This window comes from Juglans microcarpa x Juglans regia, chromosome 1S, assembly GCF_004785595.1.
Source record: "Juglans microcarpa x Juglans regia isolate MS1-56 chromosome 1S, Jm3101_v1.0, whole genome shotgun sequence".
Classification (NCBI taxonomy): domain Eukaryota; kingdom Viridiplantae; phylum Streptophyta; class Magnoliopsida; order Fagales; family Juglandaceae; genus Juglans; species Juglans microcarpa x Juglans regia.
The window spans coordinates 23,828,679-23,851,529 of NC_054595.1; the positions used below are offsets into that span (position 1 = coordinate 23,828,679).

General features: G+C 36.6%; 2 protein-coding genes and 1 long non-coding RNA gene across 5 annotated transcripts in view; 1 reads left to right on the forward strand and 2 right to left on the reverse strand.

Annotated features, from left to right (window-relative positions):
* Window positions 1-3,170: 3,170 nt before the first annotated feature.
* LOC121247125 (PHD finger protein ING1-like) lies at window positions 3,171-8,344 on the reverse strand. Its single transcript, XM_041145467.1, has 7 exons — window positions 8,028-8,344; window positions 6,661-6,732; window positions 5,784-5,971; window positions 4,364-4,427; window positions 4,171-4,267; window positions 3,502-3,652; window positions 3,171-3,399 (listed from the first exon to the last, which is right to left on the reverse strand). Exons 1-7 carry the CDS (start codon window positions 8,053-8,055, stop codon window positions 3,289-3,291), a joined length of 711 nt encoding a protein of 236 aa, XP_041001401.1. The 5' UTR covers window positions 8,056-8,344; the 3' UTR covers window positions 3,171-3,288.
* LOC121247126 lies at window positions 5,358-5,635 on the forward strand. Its single transcript, XR_005937217.1, has 2 exons — window positions 5,358-5,502; window positions 5,544-5,635. It is a non-coding gene; the product is annotated as an uncharacterized LOC121247126 (long non-coding RNA).
* Window positions 8,345-9,278: 934 nt separating the features above from the next.
* The window catches only part of LOC121246029 (protein transport protein Sec24-like At4g32640), a 33,796-nt gene continuing 20,223 nt past the window's right edge, over window positions 9,279-22,851 (reverse strand). Inside the window, exons 12-25 of one of the 3 annotated variants that reach the window (XM_041144001.1) lie at window positions 22,055-22,109; window positions 18,961-19,037; window positions 18,698-18,769; window positions 18,478-18,561; window positions 17,105-17,224; window positions 16,931-16,999; window positions 15,269-15,346; window positions 14,981-15,119; window positions 14,274-14,438; window positions 13,468-13,613; window positions 13,204-13,383; window positions 12,844-12,932; window positions 12,688-12,719; window positions 9,279-9,791 (exon numbers count right to left, since the gene is read on the reverse strand). In XM_041144001.1, the coding sequence (XP_040999935.1) occupies window positions 9,682-9,791; window positions 12,688-12,719; window positions 12,844-12,932; window positions 13,204-13,383; window positions 13,468-13,613; window positions 14,274-14,438; window positions 14,981-15,119; window positions 15,269-15,346; window positions 16,931-16,999; window positions 17,105-17,224; window positions 18,478-18,561; window positions 18,698-18,769; window positions 18,961-19,037; window positions 22,055-22,109 (1,416 nt within the window). In that variant the 3' untranslated portion in view covers window positions 9,279-9,681. Of the gene's footprint in view, window positions 9,792-12,687; window positions 12,720-12,843; window positions 13,123-13,158; window positions 13,384-13,467; window positions 13,614-14,273; window positions 14,439-14,980; window positions 15,120-15,268; window positions 15,347-16,930; window positions 17,000-17,104; window positions 17,225-18,477; window positions 18,562-18,697; window positions 18,770-18,960; window positions 19,038-22,054; window positions 22,110-22,851 lie in introns of those variants that run through there. The other 2 variants (XM_041144002.1, XM_041144003.1) reach the window with 2 other exon arrangements.

Genomic DNA, 22,851 nt, shown 5'->3' on the forward strand with positions numbered 1-22,851 from the left:
TCCAAAGGGGGAGGGGCTATTTATATAGCTCTTCTAAGTGTAACCCTCGGTTGACCATTAAGGGCAAGCCATCAAGGCTCATGAAGTAGCTATTAAACCACTTCATAACTCCCAAGAGAAGGGGAATGAGTGCCTACTATGGGTGCCCATTTATTATATCTCTTACTCGCACATAGTGGGCGGGACCCTAAGTTTACATCTCTCAATATATTCTCAATCTTGTTCATACTGGTAAATAGGTTGTGCGACCTTTGAGCACATTTGTAAAAGAAAAATGGAAGCATTATACCAAATCTTTCTGAGAAAAGACCAGCATAGCAACATCCCTAAAAGTGTCTCATTATGCTCTGACTCATTTGGTCACATCAGACTAAGCATCCCTAATCTCTCTCAAGTCCAAATAACTCAACAATCTCCATAAAACATGATGTACTTACATTTATGTTGCAAATCCCAATAAGCAACATAACTTGTCGGCAGTGAGTACACACCATTATTGATATGTTATCAAATAATCTTCCATTCGTTCTCGTGTCATTTACTTTTAGTCCAGTCGTTTTTCTAGTAATGTCATTTTAGGCCGCATTATTCATGGTCATAAATAAAATGCTAAAGCAGCATATATTAAAATATAAACCTTGTGACATAGTCAAAGGTTTCCTAAGAGCATAAATAATTAAGGTCATCAATTATGACATACAGACCTCACATAGTGAGGAAGAAGGGATCCATTTACTCACCTGTAGGGTTTGTCTCAAAAGGACATGTAGTATAAAATACATACTACGGTAGAGTTCTCTTTCCAAAGAAAGAACGTATATCTAATCTCAACACACCGTAGAGATTTAAGTCTAATCGCTATCTCAGCCCCTAACCCGAGTCCCTCAATTTATTGTTATCTAAAGCGCTAAAGAGGATCTTGCATTTGGCTAAACCATAGGCTACATGGATTGTGAGTAACCATACACGGTCATTTTAAATATGATGGACCTCATCTTAACTTCCACTAAGGCGAAATATCTTTTGTGTCTTACAACTTATCCCTCTTTGGACAAGTACTGAGTGACACATTATCTCATCTTTGTTTGCTACCCCTTCGTAATGCCCTTTGTAGTGCCAAAGGCGACCGCTCGTGTGAGTGAGCAGATCTATGCCTGTCGAGTGCCGACATACTTTTTTCACCATAACTCCCAAATTTATGGTGAATGTGTGTGCTTATAAAAAAAAAAAAACTTCCAGTCATGCCACATGATCATAGAATACATTAGTATCATGTGCACGACAAGTAATACCATGACAGAGAAAAATCACATGATCAACTAAAAATAATCTGACCACAACTCTCAAATAGTGTTTAATGACCATATCTCTCCATGCGCAATCTCATTTGTAGTAACTTTTCAAAATATGCTTCTACCAAGAGACTCTGCTTTTATATATAAAAGATTTTTACACAACCATGAAGGCAACGATTCATTGCGAATTTTACTAAGGGTCAAAACAATAAACAATATAAATCTTAGATTCTAGTCATTAATTCCTATTGAAACTTTTAAGAATCTACAAGATGACCACAAATGTTATTTCAACAAACTCAATTTGCGACTTCAGTGTTTTATATGAATCTCTTGTATTCAACAAAAACATGTGAGATAACCCTCATTTATTTTTCTTTAAGGGTTAAATGATTAAGGCCTTTGCCCCAAGGACAATCACAATTATGTAGCCATTACTTTTAATGACTTGCCCAAATCATATCACAAACTCATTTTATCAAGTAAGTCATATTTACCCCCTAACAAAATCACACTCTCTAACTCCCAAGAGCAAAGCATAATGGAAACACCGAATAGTATAGGCAAAACTAGATTTTTTGGTATTTTCCAACTCATTAGTTGTTTATAGATTTTAAACAAGAGCTCATAGAAACTATTTTTCTTGTAAACAGCCTCACAAGACATAAAGTATGAGTTACTTTTTATAAACCCATGTCCACTATCTCGTAGTATCGAAAATCATTCATTAGGCGACAATTAATTATCTAAAGCAACTAGATCATCATCAATATCGTTTAAAAAATCTCATTTTATTCAATAAGTCGTTAATAAAAAATTACTATGTACATTGGGTATCTTTGAATAGATTGGTCATTTTGGCGGCATATAAATAGTACTAGCAGTATTCATTTGCTTTTTGTACCAAACAATACAAGCAACAATTATGCGCTCACAGTACTTTGTGCCTAAACATCACAAAAAGCTAACCATCTAATTCTCCAGCGAGAATCAACTATTTGACTCTTTAAAAAAAAAAAATTCAATAAATGTGCAATTAATGGTTATCCAAATGCAACTAAATTAGTGCCAATAGATGGATTTATATCTCTATCAACTTCATTTTTCCTTTGTCAATTAGATCAACAACCCCAGATTGAATCATATAAGTAAAGTGAATCTAAGATTCTATATTCGAATTCCTATTATGTGAATTCAATACCTTTAGCAGAGTTAAATTACAAATATTCTCTTCTAGTCTCTAAACCATGAGAGAATACTGATATATATAGCTACTACGCTATTTATGAGGATTTTATATTCTATAACTTTTGAGAGTCACTATCACTAGTGGTACACCATCACTCAAAGATATACTCACACTACTTGTTGAATCACTCCCACTATTTTCGATGATCTTTTGTAAAAAAAAAATTTGAAAATATTAATATTAAGGTATGTGGAATGAAACGTAATGAAACTATCTTTCCAAAAAATAAGTTACAAAAATTCACAATACCCCACCCTCGCCAAAAATACAAGTAGTTTTCTTGACTCAAAACACACAACCACACGTGTGTCACTCGTGCTTTTAAAATTCCTTAAAGAGCACGGCTATATATCAACCGCACTCTCTGCACACCTTACATGGTGTTTTTTTTTTTTTTTTTTCCTTCCTCAACACGGTGTGCTGCGACTACAGCGGTTGATGTAAATAATTTTTCTTCCTTAAAACATCTCTCTCTGTATCGGTATGTGGTTGTGTTTTGTGTACAACTGATAATTAAAGAAAAAGAAAAAGATCAAGAGCCTCTACCTCCCACATAAGTTCTACACAAAATAATACAAGAATCATTCAATAAAACAAGGCTAAAAGCACTGACACACATAGAATACGCAATAATTACAAAGATAAATTAGAAACCAAGTTGAAAATACATGAAGTTGGTATTATATTTCACATTAGGGCAGCAAAATTCCCAACAACAGCGTTTCCTGCAACAGCAGTCCAGTTTTATCTACCTTTACGGCGATTTTTCACCACAGCACAGTCCGAACAATACCATTTTCCTTTCGGTTGTTCTTTCAGACCAACACAACCAAAATGGAACCACTCTATTTTGCACTGTTGAAAGAGGAACGGGGCTTTCATCAGATCATAGGTAGATAATGTAAAAGAGAAATTTAAACCCAAAAAAATTATGGAGAAGAAAAAGGAATTACGTACATCTGGATTATCGCAAGCAACCATCTCACCATAGCTAACTTGGTTACAGAAACAATATGTGGGTTCATTTGGATCCACAGGTAGATCTAAATCCATACCAGTAGGATTTGCCGCTGTAGCTGCTGTATCCGTTGCTGTTGCCTGGCGGGTTCTGACCAAGTTATTTAAATCGGTATATCATGTCTTCTGCCAAGTAGGTCGAATAAATATGCCACTACACTTCACATTTTCAAATTTGGCATAGGAAACTACCATATTTTGAATTTGAAAATTATGAATTTGTCACATGAAAGGGTTCCAGAAAGAATACTTCTCCTTCTCAGTTCTCTTTCTTGCTTTATTTGAATGTCCTCGCAACTCCTTCTATAGCCAGAGGAAAACCCCTCCATCCTTTCCAAAATATTTTTCCATATCCAATTGTATTTCAAAGCCAATGTTCTACTCATCTTTGACGGGACAAGAATCTATAGTTCTCATTCCCCTTAATCCCATACAAATAAAGCAATATGGCAAAAGATATTAAATACAAAATTAATTCAAAAGACATTAAAAAAAAGCTTCAAGAGAAGAAATTAAAAACAACAATAGAATAAGCCAAATTAATAAGCATAAGTGGAGTAATCTAACTGAAACTGACTATGAATGAACATATATTGGCAAGATAGATACTTCTTACGCCCTCTGCCACTTTCACTTGTCCTTCCAGCTTTCATGTTACCATCATGGCTTGGAGCAGCAACTGCACTTGCAGCAGCGCTCTCTCTCTCTGTCACACACACAATTAGAAAACCTAAGGTATTCACAAAACCTTAAACCCGTGACAAGGTAAAAACGTTGATCAAAAAGGAAAATAGTGGAGTACCACGTCGAAGTTCTTCGTCAAGTTTTTTCAAATATTGATCAAGTTGCTGTATGTGTGTATCTACCTGAAGAATTATTATGAACAGACGCAATCAACAAAGCCAAGTTATTTCCTTAAATAAAATGGAAAGATTATATCAGAGTAGGTGCTGTAATAAGAATTACCTAGAATTAAGGCATGCACATTTTAACTCCATCAATGAGGTCACAAAATCAGAATATAGAAGAAACTCCTGTCACTACCCCATTAGCAACTAATAGCTAATTAATCCAGGAAAGCTACCAATTTTTGTTGTATGGTATTGATTCCTGGATCTAGTTCAAGTGGCTAATAAATTGATTAGAAAGGTTCAACCTTTGAGGCTTCAAGGGTATTATTCTAAGACTATAAAACACTTTACTTTTTGATTGGTAAGACTATAAAACACTTTATAAAGTAATTAAACGTATTAAATATCAATTTTCAATAGAAATAATGACATAATATAGAACTGATAAGAAACATGGATAAAACAATGAAGCTTGGAACCATAAGTTTGATAAAAATATCACAGAAATTTCTCATGTTTCATTTATATTACCGTGCAGCAAAGTGAGAGAAAACACCAAATAGATATTGCTATCTTAACCATTATTCTGAGCATATGTCCAATAGACTCTTTCAAGCCACACTCAGTCCCGGTAGGTCTAGTTCATGACCCAAAACAGATTATCAGAATATAAATGAATCAAACGGGTACATGCAATGTCTCCTCTACAAGAAATGCGGAGACTTTGATTATACTAAAGATTGTATTGATAGGTAAGATTATATTAAAGATAAAGAAAGTACAGAATTAACATCAAATGCAAGACCCATCTGAATTCAAATATGCATTAAACCGTATGTAAGTCCACACATAAGATTTATTTTGTTAGCGTGCAGGCATGCCCAGAAAAAAAATAAAAAAACAAACACACAGAGATATCATAATACAGATAAGCTAAAGTATAAAGAGTTGGTTGTCACAAACACACAGAGATATCATAATACAGATAAGCTAAGTATAAAATTAAAAATCAAAGGCAAGACCCATTTGAATCCAAAATCATTAAGCCAAATATTGGTCCTTCTTTTTTTATCTGCGCACACGCACACAGGTCCTACAGAAGTTCATTTTTTTTTGTGCGTGCACACATAGGTCCATACATAGGTTCATTTTTTAAGCATGCGTGCTTGTCATCGGGCATAAACTTCCCTTCAGAAGTACATTCCGGATACCTTAAAAACAAACTAATAGCATATTCATACTTATAACTTAACCTAATAAAATATATAAAAATGAATTAATAAAATATTTCCTAAGGGAACTCACAAATTCACAAACAAATTATTTTGGCAGCAAGCAATTTGACATAAAAAAGATTGAAATTCCACCTACCAAATCATATGCCTGAACAGCCAAGGCAACCTTTTCATCTGCAATCCTGATGCTATGCTTTTGCTCATCAAGTGCATCATCTGAGAATCTGATAAGTGAAGCATTGAGTGTAATATTTCCAGACCTAACTCCTTTCCTAATTTCCTCTATTTCTTGTTCACAATGCTGTTCATTTTGTCTTTGAATATCTGTTCAAATCCATAAGAACTGTACACAGTCAATATATACGTGCACAAACTTTAGGCGTTTCTTTAAACAAGAAGGTGCACATAACTACTAAATATGAAAGAAAATTATTAAATTTAGCTAATTGGGTCAACACAATCATAATTAATATCTAACGACTTGAACCCACAAGTTCTAACTCATAAAACCAATAATGGTATCATTACTTGTCAAATTACAATTCCAGCACTAACATATATAAAAAAGATCCAGCACTAACTTGCGCTAATAATGGAATCGTTTGCATCTCCCCTTTTTGTGTTGTAATTAGTAGTTTGGTTGAAACAACAGAGAATTGCCATATGACTACCTTACAATTCCTAAAAATAAGTACATAACCATGACCATGGTTATAACAAGAATGGTCAAGTAGCATAGCGCTATTTTCTCCTTGTGAAGGTGGATTTATGAGGTTCAATCCACTGTGCATATAACACATTTGTAGGATTACGTTCTTCCATCTTTTGAACCTAATCAGGGTAAATGCCACCAAATTGATGGTGACCGAATTATCCCATCCATAGAGAAACCAAATCATATTTAAATTTTAGCACACCAATACATGCTATATAATTATAACTATAAAAAGACAATAAAGGTTATGACGATAATGATAACAATGATAATGATATTGCTGTAGTTACGAGCCAACCTTGCAGACTTTTATCCAGGTCACGCAACAATGCATACTTCTTTTGTAGAATGCCGGGAAGTGAATCCAAATCTGTGTAAAATACACGTTATTAAATCATTCAACATGGAAAAAAATATTCTTTGTATAATATTAACATTTTTTTATATAAAGTTCATTAGAAGCAAAAAAGGGCGTCACCCAAGTACACTCTTGAAGCATTCTTAGGAGAACACCGATCTATCGCACACGAGTTGACACAATAAACACCCACAACCAAAGGTAGAAACTTATTAAGTCAATTTAGAATAAAACTGTTATGATCCTGAGGGTTAAAAGTTTAACTAAATTAGTATTCAATGGTCCTAGGGTTTTTTGATCAATGGTTGGGTCTTTAACAATTGGTATCAGAGCAGGGACCACGTCATGAGTTCAAGTCATAGAGGTGGCGACCTATAGGCTGAATTAAAATGCCTTGGTACTATGTATGGGCATAGTGTTAAGTCATTGAATACTAATAGATAAGTGAAACCGCCAAAAGGGAAAAGACTACTACCGGGTTAGTGTCGGTAGAGTGGGCCGCCATTGATGTCGGATTCGGAAGCGTGGTGGAATGTTATGATCCTGAGGGGTTAAAGGTTTAAGTTTTAACCAAATTAGTATCCAAAAGTTGGATCAATGGTTGGGTTTTTAACAAAAACTGCCAAAGTTATGGTAATATGAAAAACAGAGATTAGCCATGAATTATGTTTTCCAAACAAGAAAAATAGCATTGATATCGAAACAGAAAAACACGTTAATGAATGAACACAAGTGTAACAAATTAACGCAGAATTATGTAAGATATATGCTGTTATGATCCTAACTGTTGGATGTTAATTTGGTTAAGTAACCCTTAGGATCATAACATATATATATATATATAATTTTAATTTTCAAAAACTTAAACAGAGCATTTCGTTTAATGAAAGAGAAATTTATAAATTAAAACAGACCAAATGCTACAAGATGTGATTTTATAAACATAAGAATTGCAATTAGAAAAATAACCTCAGTGAAGAGAAGAAATAGTGAAGTATTAGCATCCCGTGATTACAAGATGGAATTTTAGGGTTTATCGCGATCATGCAACAATAATAATAATAATAAACAGAGCATTTCGTTTAATGAAAGAGAAATTTATAAATTAAAACAGACCAAATGCTACAAGATGTGATTTTATAAACATAAGAATTGCAATTAGAAAAATAACCTCAGTGAAGAGAAGAAATAGTGAAGTATTAGCATCCCGTGATTACAAGATGGAATTTTAGGGTTTATCGCGATCATGCAACAATAATAATAATAATACTCATAATCTCGGGGGGGGGGGGGGGGGGGGTGCTTACTGGCTTGAAACTCGTCGAGGAAGGACATGATGGGGATTTGAAGGATTGTTTAATCGTCAACTGCGGGTATTTTGGTCGATTCAGGCGGAATTTTGTGGTGTTGTGGCGTCGGAATACTCTTCCCGCCACTGATTGGTACTGATATAAACGATCTTCCTGCCCTGAAAAATCGTCATGCAATTAGGGGGAATTCGTAAAGTGAAAAGATAGATGTGGCCTTCAGAATTCCCAATAATTCCAATGCTTGTTGAGTCATGAGTTGAGTGCCATAACTAACCCGGTTCGCCCTTGGCGGTGCCTGGTGCCAACTGCCAAGAAACGCAATGACGCCGTTCGAATGATTACCCTTTTTGTAACTCCTACGTACCACCGTCGTAAATGCAAGCGTCGCCCATTTATTTGAAAAAATAGCAGGTTTATTATTAAAAGATTATTTTTTTTTTTAATATAGATTTTATATTTACTCATATTTTTTTAAAAGAGTTGTACGACATTTACCCCTCTACAATGACAAATATCATTTTCTCATCTTAATTAATGAATATGCCATAAACCATGCCCCATATTAGGAGATCAAACTTACAATGTTGATAGTTTATTTAATAAGAGTGTGATTCTCCCACATTTATTCTATTTTTTATTTTATTTTTTTGACATCCACATTTATTCTTGTAGTAGAGCATTCTTTAAAAAGAAATTATATTTGTAGTTTAAGAATGTGCAAATTTCAGTCCCTTTAAAAAAATGAAAAAAAATCTAAGACCCATATGAAAAAATAATTTTTTAATAATAATCCCTACTTTTTGTTTTCTAAGAAAGTATATGAAAGTTGCATATCTTAAGATTGTATCTAACATTATTCTTTCTTTAAAATCCCGTATCAAACATTTTTTACTACAAATTGTTAAATACGATAAAAGTATTTCTAGTGTCAAGGCGGCTTGCAACACCTGTTGCTGCAGTGCCCAAGTTACTTTTTTATTCATGGTTGTATGGTATGTCTTATGCCCTTTTACCTATTATATCAAAATAGGTAAACTGGGAGGTTGAAATCTATATACACTGAGAATGCAATGCATGCGCAATTTACAACATGCTACTATGAATTACCCCTTCACGAGACATTTCAAGCGTCAACTGGGAGTAATGTACCTCTACAGGGCGGGAAAAAAAGATCCCAGAAAGCTAAAACATCATTTTTTTTCCTTGCTGGAGAGAGAGAGAGAGAGAGAGAGAGAGAGAGAGAGTTCCTTCATTAACTGATCCCAGAATTTATGTATTGGACTAACATCTGTTTTACATGTTTCTTATTTGATCAGCAAATTACAAGTTACCATCTGCAATCAACAACAAAAAACCGTTCAAACTCTTTCCCATACGCCCCCTTTTGGATGGGGCAGGCGATCAAAATAGTGACAAATACACAACTGTAACCTTAATTTGTACCGCCTACCACCAATGTTCACAAAATATACCTAATCTAACAAACCTCTTGTAGCAAAAGTCATCTCTGATTACTTTTAACAAATTGATAATACTCGGGAGATGGCCGATATATAAATAGCAAATTGGAGTTCCTGTTTTTTTTCTTCACAAGTGCCATGGCCGGAGGTGATCAGAACTTTTATATCACACGGAAGAAGCGTGAACATAATCAAGATGTCATTTTAATTTGGATTTCCCGGTGGACATGGACTAGAAACTCGACATATGAGGGGCCAATTGGATTCTTATCTTCTACCATATGGGAGAGGAATGATGCTCCTGGGGACAAGAAACAGTAAAAAGCTTTTGAGTAAACCAAAAAAAAAAAAAAAATTGCCGTTAAACAATTTAGAGAAATTTCATTTGATGCATTTAATAATGACAATACAAGGGACCATAATTTGACCACACGACAAACCGAAGATAATATATAGCCCCCATTCTGTGTCTTGTACCAGCCCTAGAATGAGAATAATGTATGTACTACGAACAGTGATGTGATTCCATGCAACAAATAACAACATACTCCAATTGTGATCAAGAAGTATCCCAAATTATTTTAATATGTACATGGTGGGTGAAAATGTGTCTGAAATTCAGATTCAATGTGTCTGAAATTCTGTTGCTGTATCAGGACAGCCACATGCAAGGCATACTTTTTTTTTTTTTTATATAAGTAAAAAATTATATATATCAAAAGGAGAAACCAAATACACTGAATGTATACAAGAAAACACCTTGCCCAAAATGACCCAAAAAGCCATGGAAAAACAACCCAAAATAAACCAGACCCGATCCCAACCCCTTGTTTCCCATAGAACTAAAACTCTACCTGAACACCTAACCCCAACCCCTTGATTCTTGTCTTCACAATGCCCTCCCTTTAGATTTCCCTCTAGATGAGCTACCACCCTTAGCGTCGTAGTTGATTGCCCAGGAAAGACGTTGTAAATCCCTGCTTTTCTTGAAATTTGATTTGGTTTCAAGCACGTGGCTTGCCTCAATCGCAATAATTAGTTCTTTAAATTGATCTTCACATCCTCCATGTGAGATTCTCACAAACTGTTGAATCTCGTTAACTTTAGGCAGAATCCAGTCTACTATTGGAGGAAGAAAGACCAGGGGAGCAATGTTATCCCCAGACATAATATCCAACTGCACTCCTGACTCTACACAAGGCGCCAACGCAAAGCCCATAGGTTATCTAGCAACTCCATTGGTTCTTTCCATTGGAGATTCTGGGGTGACAGCAAGTCCCTTCACCTCTGGGGTGAAAGCGGATCCTACATCTCCTTCAAACCTCGGGAGTATACTCAACTCTGACGAGAGAGCCATAGTTTCTTCGGGGACCAAGGGTGTAATACCGACTATTGGTCTATCCTGTGTTACATGAGGCGAATGACATTCCACTGATGTTTCTAAACCGATACCCGATGTAGACCCCACTTCAAATAACCTAGATTTCCTTTTGATCCACCATACTCTCATTGATCTGGTTATAGGGACAAAGCCGAATCCGATCTTCCGTTTTCCTTTTTCTGAGTTTAAAGGATTCAGCCCTATCTTGTTACTTACAACCCTGTTGCCTCCAATTGAAAGTCGGTCTATTTTTGTAGACAATATAGTTATCGTTGCCTTCAACTCGCCAAATTGGGTTTCTATCTCTTTTAAAGAATTGTGCATCTCGACAAGCTGGTCTTGAGACATAATTTGCAGACCCTCCTCACTCTGAATCCCTGAAGCCTGACCCATCTTTAGAGCTAATGCATAGGATCGCCTCGCCACATGTTTGCTACGTGGCTCCCTGACAGAGCCATGTCCTACAACACCTTGTTCTTCCAAACCGTCACTCCCTCTCTTGCCGAAGGAAAAATCATGCAGCACCTCCCCCATCCTTCTCCAGCCACTGCTCCCTTCCTCAGGAATGAAAATAAAATTCCTCCTCCCTCCACCTCCATATTCCTCCACGGCCATATAGCATCCACGAGCATTCGAGCAATGATGCGCCGTGAAACTGCGTCTACCTTCTCGGACAGTAGAGAAAAAATCTTGTTTCTCATCTTTTGTGCACGCTTCCATGGCCTTGGCCAGCCACTATACTGTTGTTAAACCCAGAACCAGCTTAGATATCACCCTTCGACTCCTTTTAGTGATGACCAACATGCTCCCTCCTTCATCAATGTAAAGGATTTAGATTCTATGACCAACTCCATAGAAGAACCCATGCTGACCAACTCCCCTCCTTCAACAACCATTCGTCATCTCAAAGAATCTAAATCTGCGACACAGGGACACGGCTGAAGACCACTGCTTGATGCCGGAGTACTCCTAGAAGACTCACTGGAAAGCGTCGACTCATTCTGTGTCGACGGCAAGACCAATGGAGTCGTCGTGGGGGTTGCCGGAGTACTCTGAGAGACGACACAGAGAAATCGAGGTTGCCGGAGGGTGGACCAACGCCAGACAGCCCTCAGTGAAGTCGCCGGGGTCCGTTGGCTTTATCTGTGACTAAACGGTGTGGTATCTCTCGCCGGCAAGGGTGGGTGGCGGCAAATCTAGGGTTTTCTCACTTCATAAGGATTTCTCTCTCCTCAGGACCGACGCCGGACGGCAATCAGCGAAGTTGCCGGGGCCTGTCGGCTTTGTCTGTGACGGCGGTGAGGGGTCACTTGCCCGATAGTGGATGGCGGCAGTCTCCTTGGGGTTTTCTTGGATGTACGGGGAGAGAGAATACGGCGCTTGTTTTTCTAGAGCCAAAAAATGCAAGGCATACTATGAATGGTGATTTGTCTTTTAGTGTTCTTGGTACTGATTGCATTTTCCCCAACAGATTAGTGCATTTTAATGCTGATTTATAGCTTTGGTAGATCTCCTCTGCAATACACAGAAATTCCATGAATTCCTTGGTGGATGTGGGTTCATGTTGTCAGCTTAAAGAATTCAGTCTGGAAATCTGTGTAGTGACTGTAAAATTGTTTAGCTAGGAGAGCTGATGTGGGCGTTAGTATTATATCCAAATCCCACTTAATCTCCCTTCCCAAAACAAACAAAATTAAACTGACAAAACTGAATGTGACTATGGACAATGTAGCTACACGAGAAAATTCTGATGCTGTTTATTTTAATACATAGTAGCTGGCTAGCAGCACAAAGAGGGGATCAGGGCTGTACTGACCTGATGGATCTCCTTTCCTGCACAATTTTAAGCTGCAAAAAGAATAAAAAAAATATTATTGAATATTGACTGCATAACATATCATAGATTGAATTAGATAGATAATCTAAAGATACTGTTATAATTTTACTCAGGAATAAGAAAAAGTAATCTCACCGGAGGTAGGAACATCTTTGCCGCCGTATTTCGTTTACCAAATCATTTACCTTCCGTGATAGTGGATTGTCATATTGCTGCAACACAAACTGTGCACAAAATCATAGGTTATAAGATGCCGAGTTGCATAGCTGGGAACATATCCAGCAAATGGATTCTGGAGATGCGCCACAGATATAATATTCTCATTTTCACAATACAACCCTAATATCACCTTGAAGAATCAGGTTCGGGTGCTTAGCACTTTGGATCTGAGTCACTAAGACAAGTTGTTTCCATGTATATGGTTTTTTTTTTTTATAAGTAAGTTTCCATGTATATGGTAGACATTATATATTCCAAAAGGATCAGAAAAACTACCTGAGTAGAGATTTCTTCAGCTGAGGAGATGCCAAACAGTTGTTGCAAGATATTTGAATCCACGGCGTTCCCAACATATATCAAACAGTCCACACCATTCTCAAGAAGATATATTCCCTGATCGTTAATATACTCACTAGAAAGTGGAATCACAGGAGGAACCAGAGATTCATCCTCATCCTATTAATTAAGAGAAAGTTAACAGGTAGTGGTTTTAAAAGCATAATAGAAAAGCATCATGAAACTTTGTGGCATTATTCACACCTTTGAGTTAAGGTCATGGATAGCCACCATCCTGGGATACACCAGTGGAATTGCCAAAGGAGTAGAAAGGTAGGATACACAGTTGATCCAAATAGACCTATCATCTATTCTCACATCATTTCGCAGTCCTGTGCTTTTCATTAATGCTGACCCAAAAAACAAAGAACAAGATATATGGACCAATGTACAATAGTTAGCCCAAAAAGATCACTGACATCATGCATTATATGTGGCAAGATGTTTCATGAAAACTATGTTTAACTATAAATAAGATCAGGGACAGCCAAAAACAACAAGAAACACAAACGTACTAATCAAATGTTAAAAAAAAAAAAAAAAAACAGTACAAGTGATATGGTACATGAGTGTAAAAGAAAAGGCAAAACTTCACAGAAATTTACTAATCAGCATTCGCAATGCCTGGGTACACAAGTACAGCAATAAAGAATTTGATAGGTACTTGAGAAGTTTTATTCATAATAATAGGCATAGCCACTGATTAAAAAAAAATAGGCATGGCCAAGTGCATGGGACGTATACATGAGTAATAGAATACATCTGGAGCGGTTATCCAAGTTCATTTCTCTTAATGTTTGGATGGTGGCCTACAATAACTTCCACTCCCCTACCTTTCGAGATTTCATGAAATTGTGTTATTTTTCTTCATCCCTTTAGTTGGGTGTTTCCTAATATATACTTCTTTGTACTTTGGTTGTTGGCTGTATGAACTTCTACCAAAATTTGGCAGCTTAAACTGAATACATTCGTGTAACACAGCACATATATATCAGGAAAAAGGAATATACCAATGGTGTATAGAGGCAGGAGTTTAAGTGCCTCAGGAAGAATAAGCTGTCCAGACGATGTTACTGTAGCACAAAATTTACGATATGAAAGCAGAACGTTGATGCAAAGATTTGTCACTTGTTCCCGGACTTGCAAGAGTGGAGTGGAAGGAATTTTACTTGCCGCTACAGGAATGAAATCAAATTAATAATTAATACTGTCATTTCACATGGAACTAATACATTTACAAAATAATAATAATAATGAAGTCATGAAACATAACATTTCAAGAATACATAAAGCAAATGTACCAACAAGGAGCCAAAGTAAGACCCCTTAAGAGGGAGAAAAGAGCCTTTTACATTCACACACATCTATGATGATGACTAACATGAATTACAAATAATAATAGCTCTAATTACATATAAACTTCTTACACAAAAAAAAAAAAAATACAAATAAAGCTGCTGGGAATAAAAGGATTGTTACAGACTTAACAAAATGCATAGAATGCAGAAGACACAAGATCAAATACCTTGTTTCAAGAGACACACACACGCATGCACACATCTATGATGATGAGTAACATGAGTTACAAATAATGATAGCCCTAAACGCATATAAACTTCTTACTTGCAAAAATAATACATATAAAGCTGCTGGGAATAAAAGAATTGTTACAAACTTAACAAAATGCATAGAATGCAGTAGACACAAGATCAAATACCTTGTTTCAAGAAACATGCAAATTGAGTGTCCAAGTCAGCTGAGCGGAAAAGATTACTTAGCATATTGGTGCAAGGGAGAGATAAAGTTGTGACTCGAATTCGTCTTTGGCCATACACAGTGGTGTAAAGAAGGGCACACTGCACAAAAAATCAAGTCTACAAATAATACTAGTAGCACTACTAATGGTAGAAGCTCTGCCCAAACAGATAGCAGAAACCCATAATTAATAAAATAACAGCATAATTATTTCAAACTCTACAAAGACTGCAGAGAAATTTGTTGGTACCTGAAAAGAGCATTCTGAGCCATCCTGCAGCTTATCATCATGTTTTAATGTTACCATTATAGTTTTGTCACAGTCAATCTGCAAAGCAAAAATGTATTTGGCTTACATACAGAATTCCGAAACACAATTGAACCACAATAGGAGAGAGAAAACCAGAAAATAGACCATAGACCAAGGGCAAAGGAAGAATATTTTTTTACTAAGGGCAAAATATGTCTATTTATGTACATATTTATTATATGGCTCTCTCCATTAGCTTGCGATGGGGAAGAGAATTCCAAGACCTTATTTTTCTTCTTTGTTTAAAGCAGAAAGTTGCATCGTTGATATGACTTTTATTCAGCCTGATGTCTGAGTTCACTAAAATTAGAATTATTTTTTTATAGGTAACTAAAATTATAATTATAAAACCATCTCCGGAGGATACTTGTTTGGACACTCAAACATTCTCAGATATTCTCAAAACTTTTCATAATTTCCTTCCCAAGCATCACTCAAACACAAAACACTTTTTAATTTCAAATCTTCAACTTTTTCATCTAATCATTATCTAATCATTATCCAAATACAAAACCTAATACAACTTTCCCAAACTTCCAAACAAAACACAAAAAACAATACAACTTTTTCAAATTTGAGAACAAAAAAATATTAAAAAATTATATTCAAACAATTTTTTAACTTTATAATATTTTTATTCAACTTTTTCTCTCTCCTTTTCCAAAACCCAATAAAGAAATATTATTGGGAGAAGCTACTATTTATAGCAGCCATTTTTGTACACATTATGTGGCAAAATCTACACCACACATTTCTTAAATTTAAAATTAGAGATGGATGAGAGAGCGGAAATGAGAGAGAGAGAGAGAGAGCAGAGATGAGAGAGAGAGAGAGACCGAGATGAGAGAGAGAGAGAGAGAGAGAGAGAGCAGAGATGAGAGAGAGAGCGAAGATGAGAGAGAGAGAGAGTGGAGATGAGAGAGAGATCGAGATGAGAGAGAGAGCGGAGATGAGAGAGAGGACAACGAGGGAGAGATGATGAGACAGAAGCCGAGATGAGAGAGAGTCGAGAAGAGAGAGAGAGAGAGAGTCGGTGAGAGAGAGAACTGAGATGAGAGAGAGACGATGAGGGATGAGAGAGATAGTCGATAAGAGAGAGAATTGAGATGAGAGAGAGACGATGAGGGATGAGAGAGAGACGCTGATGAGAGAGAGAGTTGATGAGAGAGAGAGAGACAGGAGAGAGAGACGCTGATGAGAGAGAGAGAAGCCGTCTACGTTTGAAGGAAAAAAAAAAAAACAAGTGGATGAGAGGCATCCACGTAGTGTGTGCATTGTGTGCACCACTACAGTGGATGCTCTCTAGCACTACTCCCTAATAAAACATCTTAACTCAAACCATTTCATTACTATTCACAAACCATTTCACTATTATTCACAGAATTCTGAGATATTCCAAGTGTCCAAACGAGCCTATATCTCACTCACACAATTCAAAGATACAATCCAACGTATCTTTCAGATTATTACAAAAATTAAAACTTCAAATTTCAGTGTTTCTGCTGGACAACATAATCTGTCTTCAGTGACATTAAAGTTATGTGGAAGACACTATATAACTAGTAGGACCAACATAATCAAGCATTCTGTAAATATACAAACCCCAGGTAGGTCAACATCTGTCGGGATGCGTCTGCAAAAGTTTCCATGGTATTCTTGAACTTGAATACCCTATAAATGATGAAAAGAAAATATCAACTCACTAGAATAGACCAACTATCAAGAACATAGAAGCTATAATTACTTACACGAACTCCAGTATTACAAAAAGCTTACCTGGCTGCATCTCACACGCATCACTGCCTCAAAACCTTGAGGCCTTGTGATATTCCATCTAAGATCATTGTAAAGCTTTGCAGGATCAGAAACAGCTGAGAATGGGTAATAATAATAAACCTGTAAGATGGTAGACAGAATTTAAAGCTTTATCATGAAACATCCATTACACAAGGCAAAACATAGAGTACATATATATTAGATGTCCATATGAATAAATAGTCAACAATTACATAAACTGCATGATTAAATTTTCGGCATCTGCTTCGCTAGTTCATTTTAGCTCAAGGAGTTAAAACATCCTTCAAATGGGCACTTACTTTTTGGCATTAAGGTAGTAGCTTTCAACAGACAAATTGCAATTTTAACACTAAGTATAAAGGCCATAGCTAATAATGTCTGCCACATAAAGCTTTTTAGAATATAGATGACTGCTTAGTGACATTTGGTTGGGGAACAGAGTACACCTTCAAGCATCCAAATCCCTAAGAATGTGATGCAAAGGAATCTATAGGCTGGATATGTAACAAAGCCTACTTTTGGTTTGATAAGAAAGTTGAAACAATCTAGAGGATATGAGATTCCTATGGTTAGCTTATTCCTAACCTGGAGGAGTTACTCTTTTTCCAACCTAGCATAAACTCAAATAAAAGTACATTGCAAAAGCACCTTGAGATTTTAGTCTACAAAACCATTATCATGCTGAAATAAAAAATAAAAAAAATATAAAAAAAGTTCAATAAGAAATGATGCCCCCCAATACATGTACAAAAGTCAGGTGAAGGAGAGAGAGAAGAGGTCGGGTGACGAAAGGAGAATTAAGGAAGAGAGGATTCGAAAACGGGGATAAATCCATCATATTAATAGAAAAGGAAAAAGAACTTTTCCAAGCCTAGGGAATTTGGACAGCCCAGCAGTTTCAAAGGGAGTCTGTCATTCTCACGTATATGAAATCTTAAATGGAATCTAGATACACATGAACATCTAAATTCCCTTGAGCAATCAGCAACTGAGTAAAAGAATATATGGATTAGGATTGCTAGGAAATTTAAAACTAGTCTGAAACCAAACAACACCTGAGGTAAACGTCCATTTAAAAATTTACTAGTCACCCTTGCCACACAGGCGAGCTCTCTTCAACGCAAGGGATAAAAAATGGAAAACAGAAACACTTCGACTGTCATGTTTTTGTCAATATAGACATTGCTGCAAAAGGATCACAGGCAATAATCATAATATGCAACAGAAAGTGTTCTTCTGTTAGGACAGATTCGTGAAACTTCAAGGGGCTTATTGTTAACAAGAAGTTCATACACAAATATGCATCCACGCAAGCACACACAGAGTGATCAGTGATCAGAAAGCCATGATACCTGTCCTCCAGTAGTTCTTGGTATGACAGAGATAGAAGCGATGTCTATATAAGTCTGGGTAGTAATAAATACATCAACACAGACCTGGAACAAATCATGATAGTAACAATTAGGCCAGACACATTTTGCTCACTAGCAACTCCCCAGAAACAAGTGTCAGTTGCAATAATTTATAATCAAAATCTTTATCGCACTCGAGTGAAAACGAATTAAAGTTAACCTGATACTCAGCAAATTCAATTGCCATTGTCTTTAAAGTTTTGTCTGCTGGTTGGAGTAATTTGTGGAACTCCTGAAATGGGGAAAAACTTTCAATTAAAAAAAAACTAAATTATTCTCTTGTATCGATCAGTACTAGCACTTACACAATGAATATTAAGTGTAAGTATTACAAATAATTATCAAAAGAACACACAGGAAAAGGCAAGAACAAGCCAAAGGACACACGATGGTGGGATAAAACATGATACAAGGTATTTATACCTTCTCCCCTGCAGAAATATTAGTCCGCCCTTCAGCCTCTCTAGCAGAAAGCGATCCAATGCCAGTTGATGGCAAGACTGCATACAAAAAAACAAGCATCAGCATTCTCTGATGCAATAAGTTTTTTGTAAGTTTTTACAGATTTCAAGGGAGCCGCATCTTTAGATTTGATACTGAGAGCCATTTATGTATTTGGCTATGGTCATTTCTGCTTTCATAAGTCTAACATTGGCTGTGGACTTGTGCCCAAGGGGTTGTGTTTGACTTTTAACTATGCTCAGGGCTACTTATCGGGAAAAAAACAAATATGCTCAGGGCTCCCTATTTAGCAAGACAAACAAAAAAATAAGGAAATTTCAATTTAATGGTATCATGAAACCATTCACACAGACTACTTTTCCATTAGCACCAACAGAGGCAACTTAACAACTTTTGCAGACAATTAGATCATTAACATGTGCTACCATTGCTGTGAAGAAAAAAAACCAATAATTTCAAGTTTTCCAGCTACAAGCTATTAAGACACCAACTAATCAGATTGCATAGAAATCTTCAAGAACTGATATCCAGTTCCAAACTCCATATTACACATACATTATCATCTCCCACTTAAATATATTGTTAACACACTGCAAAATGCAAAACAAATCTGCCCCTATAATCTGCTCAATGAACCACATGGCCTAGTTACTACAACTCAAAACCATTCAATTAGAATACACGTCCATTTGTCTGACTTCAAGTTACTCACCATTTGCTTTGACCTTTTCTGATAGGTGGCTTCTTTTTTTTTTTAATAAGTAAACGATTGTATTAATAAGAATAGGCATAGCCCAAGTACACAAGGGGGTATACAAGAATTTAGGAAGAAGAAAAGGAAACAAGAAAATTATGAAAATCTAGGTCATTGAAATCTACAGCTTTAGCCCATAGGAATAAAGTTTTAACAAAGAGTAAACTAATCTCCTTCACTGATCGCTCCTTGTCTTCAAAAGTCCGATCATTTTGTTCCTACCACAGGCACCATAGAATACAAATAGGAACCATCTTCCACACATCTGTGATTTGTGGAATACTGCTCAGTCCGTCCAACTGGCCAGAAGCTCGACCACAATTGCAGGCATAACCTAGGCAAGCTTTAAACTTCTAAAAATATCATCCCATAATGCTCTAGGAACCTCACAACGCAAGAGAAAATGATCCACAATCTTACCACTTGTTTTGCACATACAACACCAATCCACTATAATCACTCCGTGTTTATGTAAATTATCCATCGTCAAAATCTTAACCAAAGATGTAGTCCACGCAAAAAATGTTGCCTTGGGAGGCGCCTTGTTCCTCCAAATCCTTCTCCATGGAAAGTGATTGTTCTGCAGCTGTGTGAGGGACTTATAGAAGGAACGAACAGTAAATGTATCTTTTCTTGCCGCCACAAAGTGTTAGTTTCTTAAGTGCTCAGTCTCATGAGTACAAGAGTCTGAAAAAATCCGAAAAGCTACCAACTTCTCAATCTTGCGCCACCCTAATGAAACTCACATTCCATTGAACCAAGTCACCAGACATCCCTATGAGGTCAGCCACTGATGCTTCTTTCTCATATGCAATCTTGAAAACTATAGGGAATGAGTCCTTAAGGGCGCTGCTATCTCCACACCATAAGTCATACCAGTAATTTATTCTAGATCCATCTCCCATCACAATTCTAGTGTGGCGAGTAAAAACCTTCCACCCTCGTCTAATGTGCTTCCATACTCCCACTCCATAAACCCCACGCACCTCTCTAGTGCTCCCCTTCCCTCTTCCCCCCCCCCCCCCCCCCCCCCCCCCCCCCCCCCCCCCCCCCCAAAAAAAAAAAAAAAAAAAAAAAATCCTCCATACTTGAAGTCAATCACCAACTTCATGTTCCATATTATACCGCCACAACCATTTCCCAAGAAGAGCCCGATTGAGTACTCTTATATTTCTAATTCCAACCCACCAGAAGAGATTGGGGAGCATACCTTGTCCCACTTGACCAGATGGAATTTGAATTCATCACCCAGCTCACTCCAAAGGACCCCTTCCCTTTCACAACCTTAGGAAACAATTCTGAATTTTAACACAAATTCTAACTTAGTAAGAACAACCTTTGAATTTTTGGCTCTCTTCCCTTTCACAACTACAATTTAACATAACCAATTCTAAAAGAGTTATTTTATTCTTAAGCCAGTGTGTAGAGCACACCATCCACACCACTTTAATGATAAGATTTGATTTGTAAAATTCAAATTTTAAAATTTATCTTCCAAATCAAATTATGCCATGTAAGAACTTTACTAGATGTGCTCTACACACCCGGTGGAGAATAGAATTTTTCATTCTAAAATTATCTGCTTAGAAAGAAAAGTTCTAAAAATTATACCCTTTCCATTTTTTCCATCTTGGTATAAGCCTAAATATACCAATTCTCTAGCTATAAGCTAATTTCCTAATATCTTCAACATCGAGTTTCCCCATTGACTTGGTTGTAGATAAACAAGCAACTGTCATAGTTAGTAATGATTATACACATATCTCCACGATTTGCTTATGTGCAACATACAATATGCAACATTAGAATGCCACGGTTAAGGCTGGGCAGCGGAGCACCACCACCCGCCCCACCCAGTCCAGCATCCACCCGCACGCAGCTGGGAGCCAGGGCAGGGTCCAAGCATGCCCGATGTTTACCCCTCCTGAGTCTCCTCTCCTCTTCTTATCCTCCTCCTCCTCGGCTCCTCCTTCACTTTTTCTTCTCCTCCTTGAAGCACCAATGGCCCACGGCCATTCAGGGGCCGTGGTTCTATGCTTAGATATGTTGTTGTTTTGGATTTTTTTTGTTGTGGATAGATCTGTAATCTCGCCACGGTATCAAAAGCACATGAATAAAAATAGAAGCAGTGTTTGTTTTGTATTCCATCAGACTTATTGAAAAAGAAAACTGCAGCAAGGGCACCAAATAACTGACTGCACACACCAATCAAACCAAGTATTATATAATATTTTCACTAACAAACATTATATAATATCAGACCATAAAGAGAAATACTATTGTATGGGATTCTGAGCTTACCTGATTGAAATACCAAAAGTTTTCCTCCGCTACTCTTTATTGCCAAGAAAGCAGCCTGAATAGGGACCAAAACTTGAAAATCTTGCAATGGAGAATAATCAAATATATTTTTTCATTGAATGGGGTAATTTTTATCACTAAAAAGTATAATGTGCCATGATTAAGTATCAGTTCATGGAGATACATAAGTGTCTCACTAAATTATAGAAAATTCAATGTTCTTGCAATCTGCTGACACTTGTTAACAGCAAAAGGAATAATTTTATTGTCTATCTTACTGACACTAGAATAAAATAGAATAAAAGCAACAAGCTTCTAGTGTCATGAAGAAAATTATTATTTCCTTTTCTTTAATTATTGTTCTCAGAACCAGCAACTGAGATCATGTCCCAAGTTCAAGAGCTCCTAACATTATTTCGTAAATACGCAATCGATATGTGTACCGCAAATTATCGTAAGTACTCATATGGTGACAAATGATTAACAAGAAATACATTTTGAAGATTGGTAGCCATCATTGTGTAAATTGGTTTTGTTTAATGTGGTGTATTTGGAGAGAGAAATAAAAAACTGGGCTATGAAGATTGTGAAAATCTGTAGGACAAAGCCCTTTCTATTTGGGTGGCTGCTAATGTTTTTGCCGGTTTACCCAGTTTTGAGGGTTTTTTTCTTCTTTATACTTTTTCTGATTAAGTGTCTCTCTTGTGTACTTCCAGTGTACTTAGTTTGCACCTTTTCTTGAGTTTCAACAAAATCTTATTCGAGAGAGAGAGAGAGGGGGGGGGGGGGGGAATAAA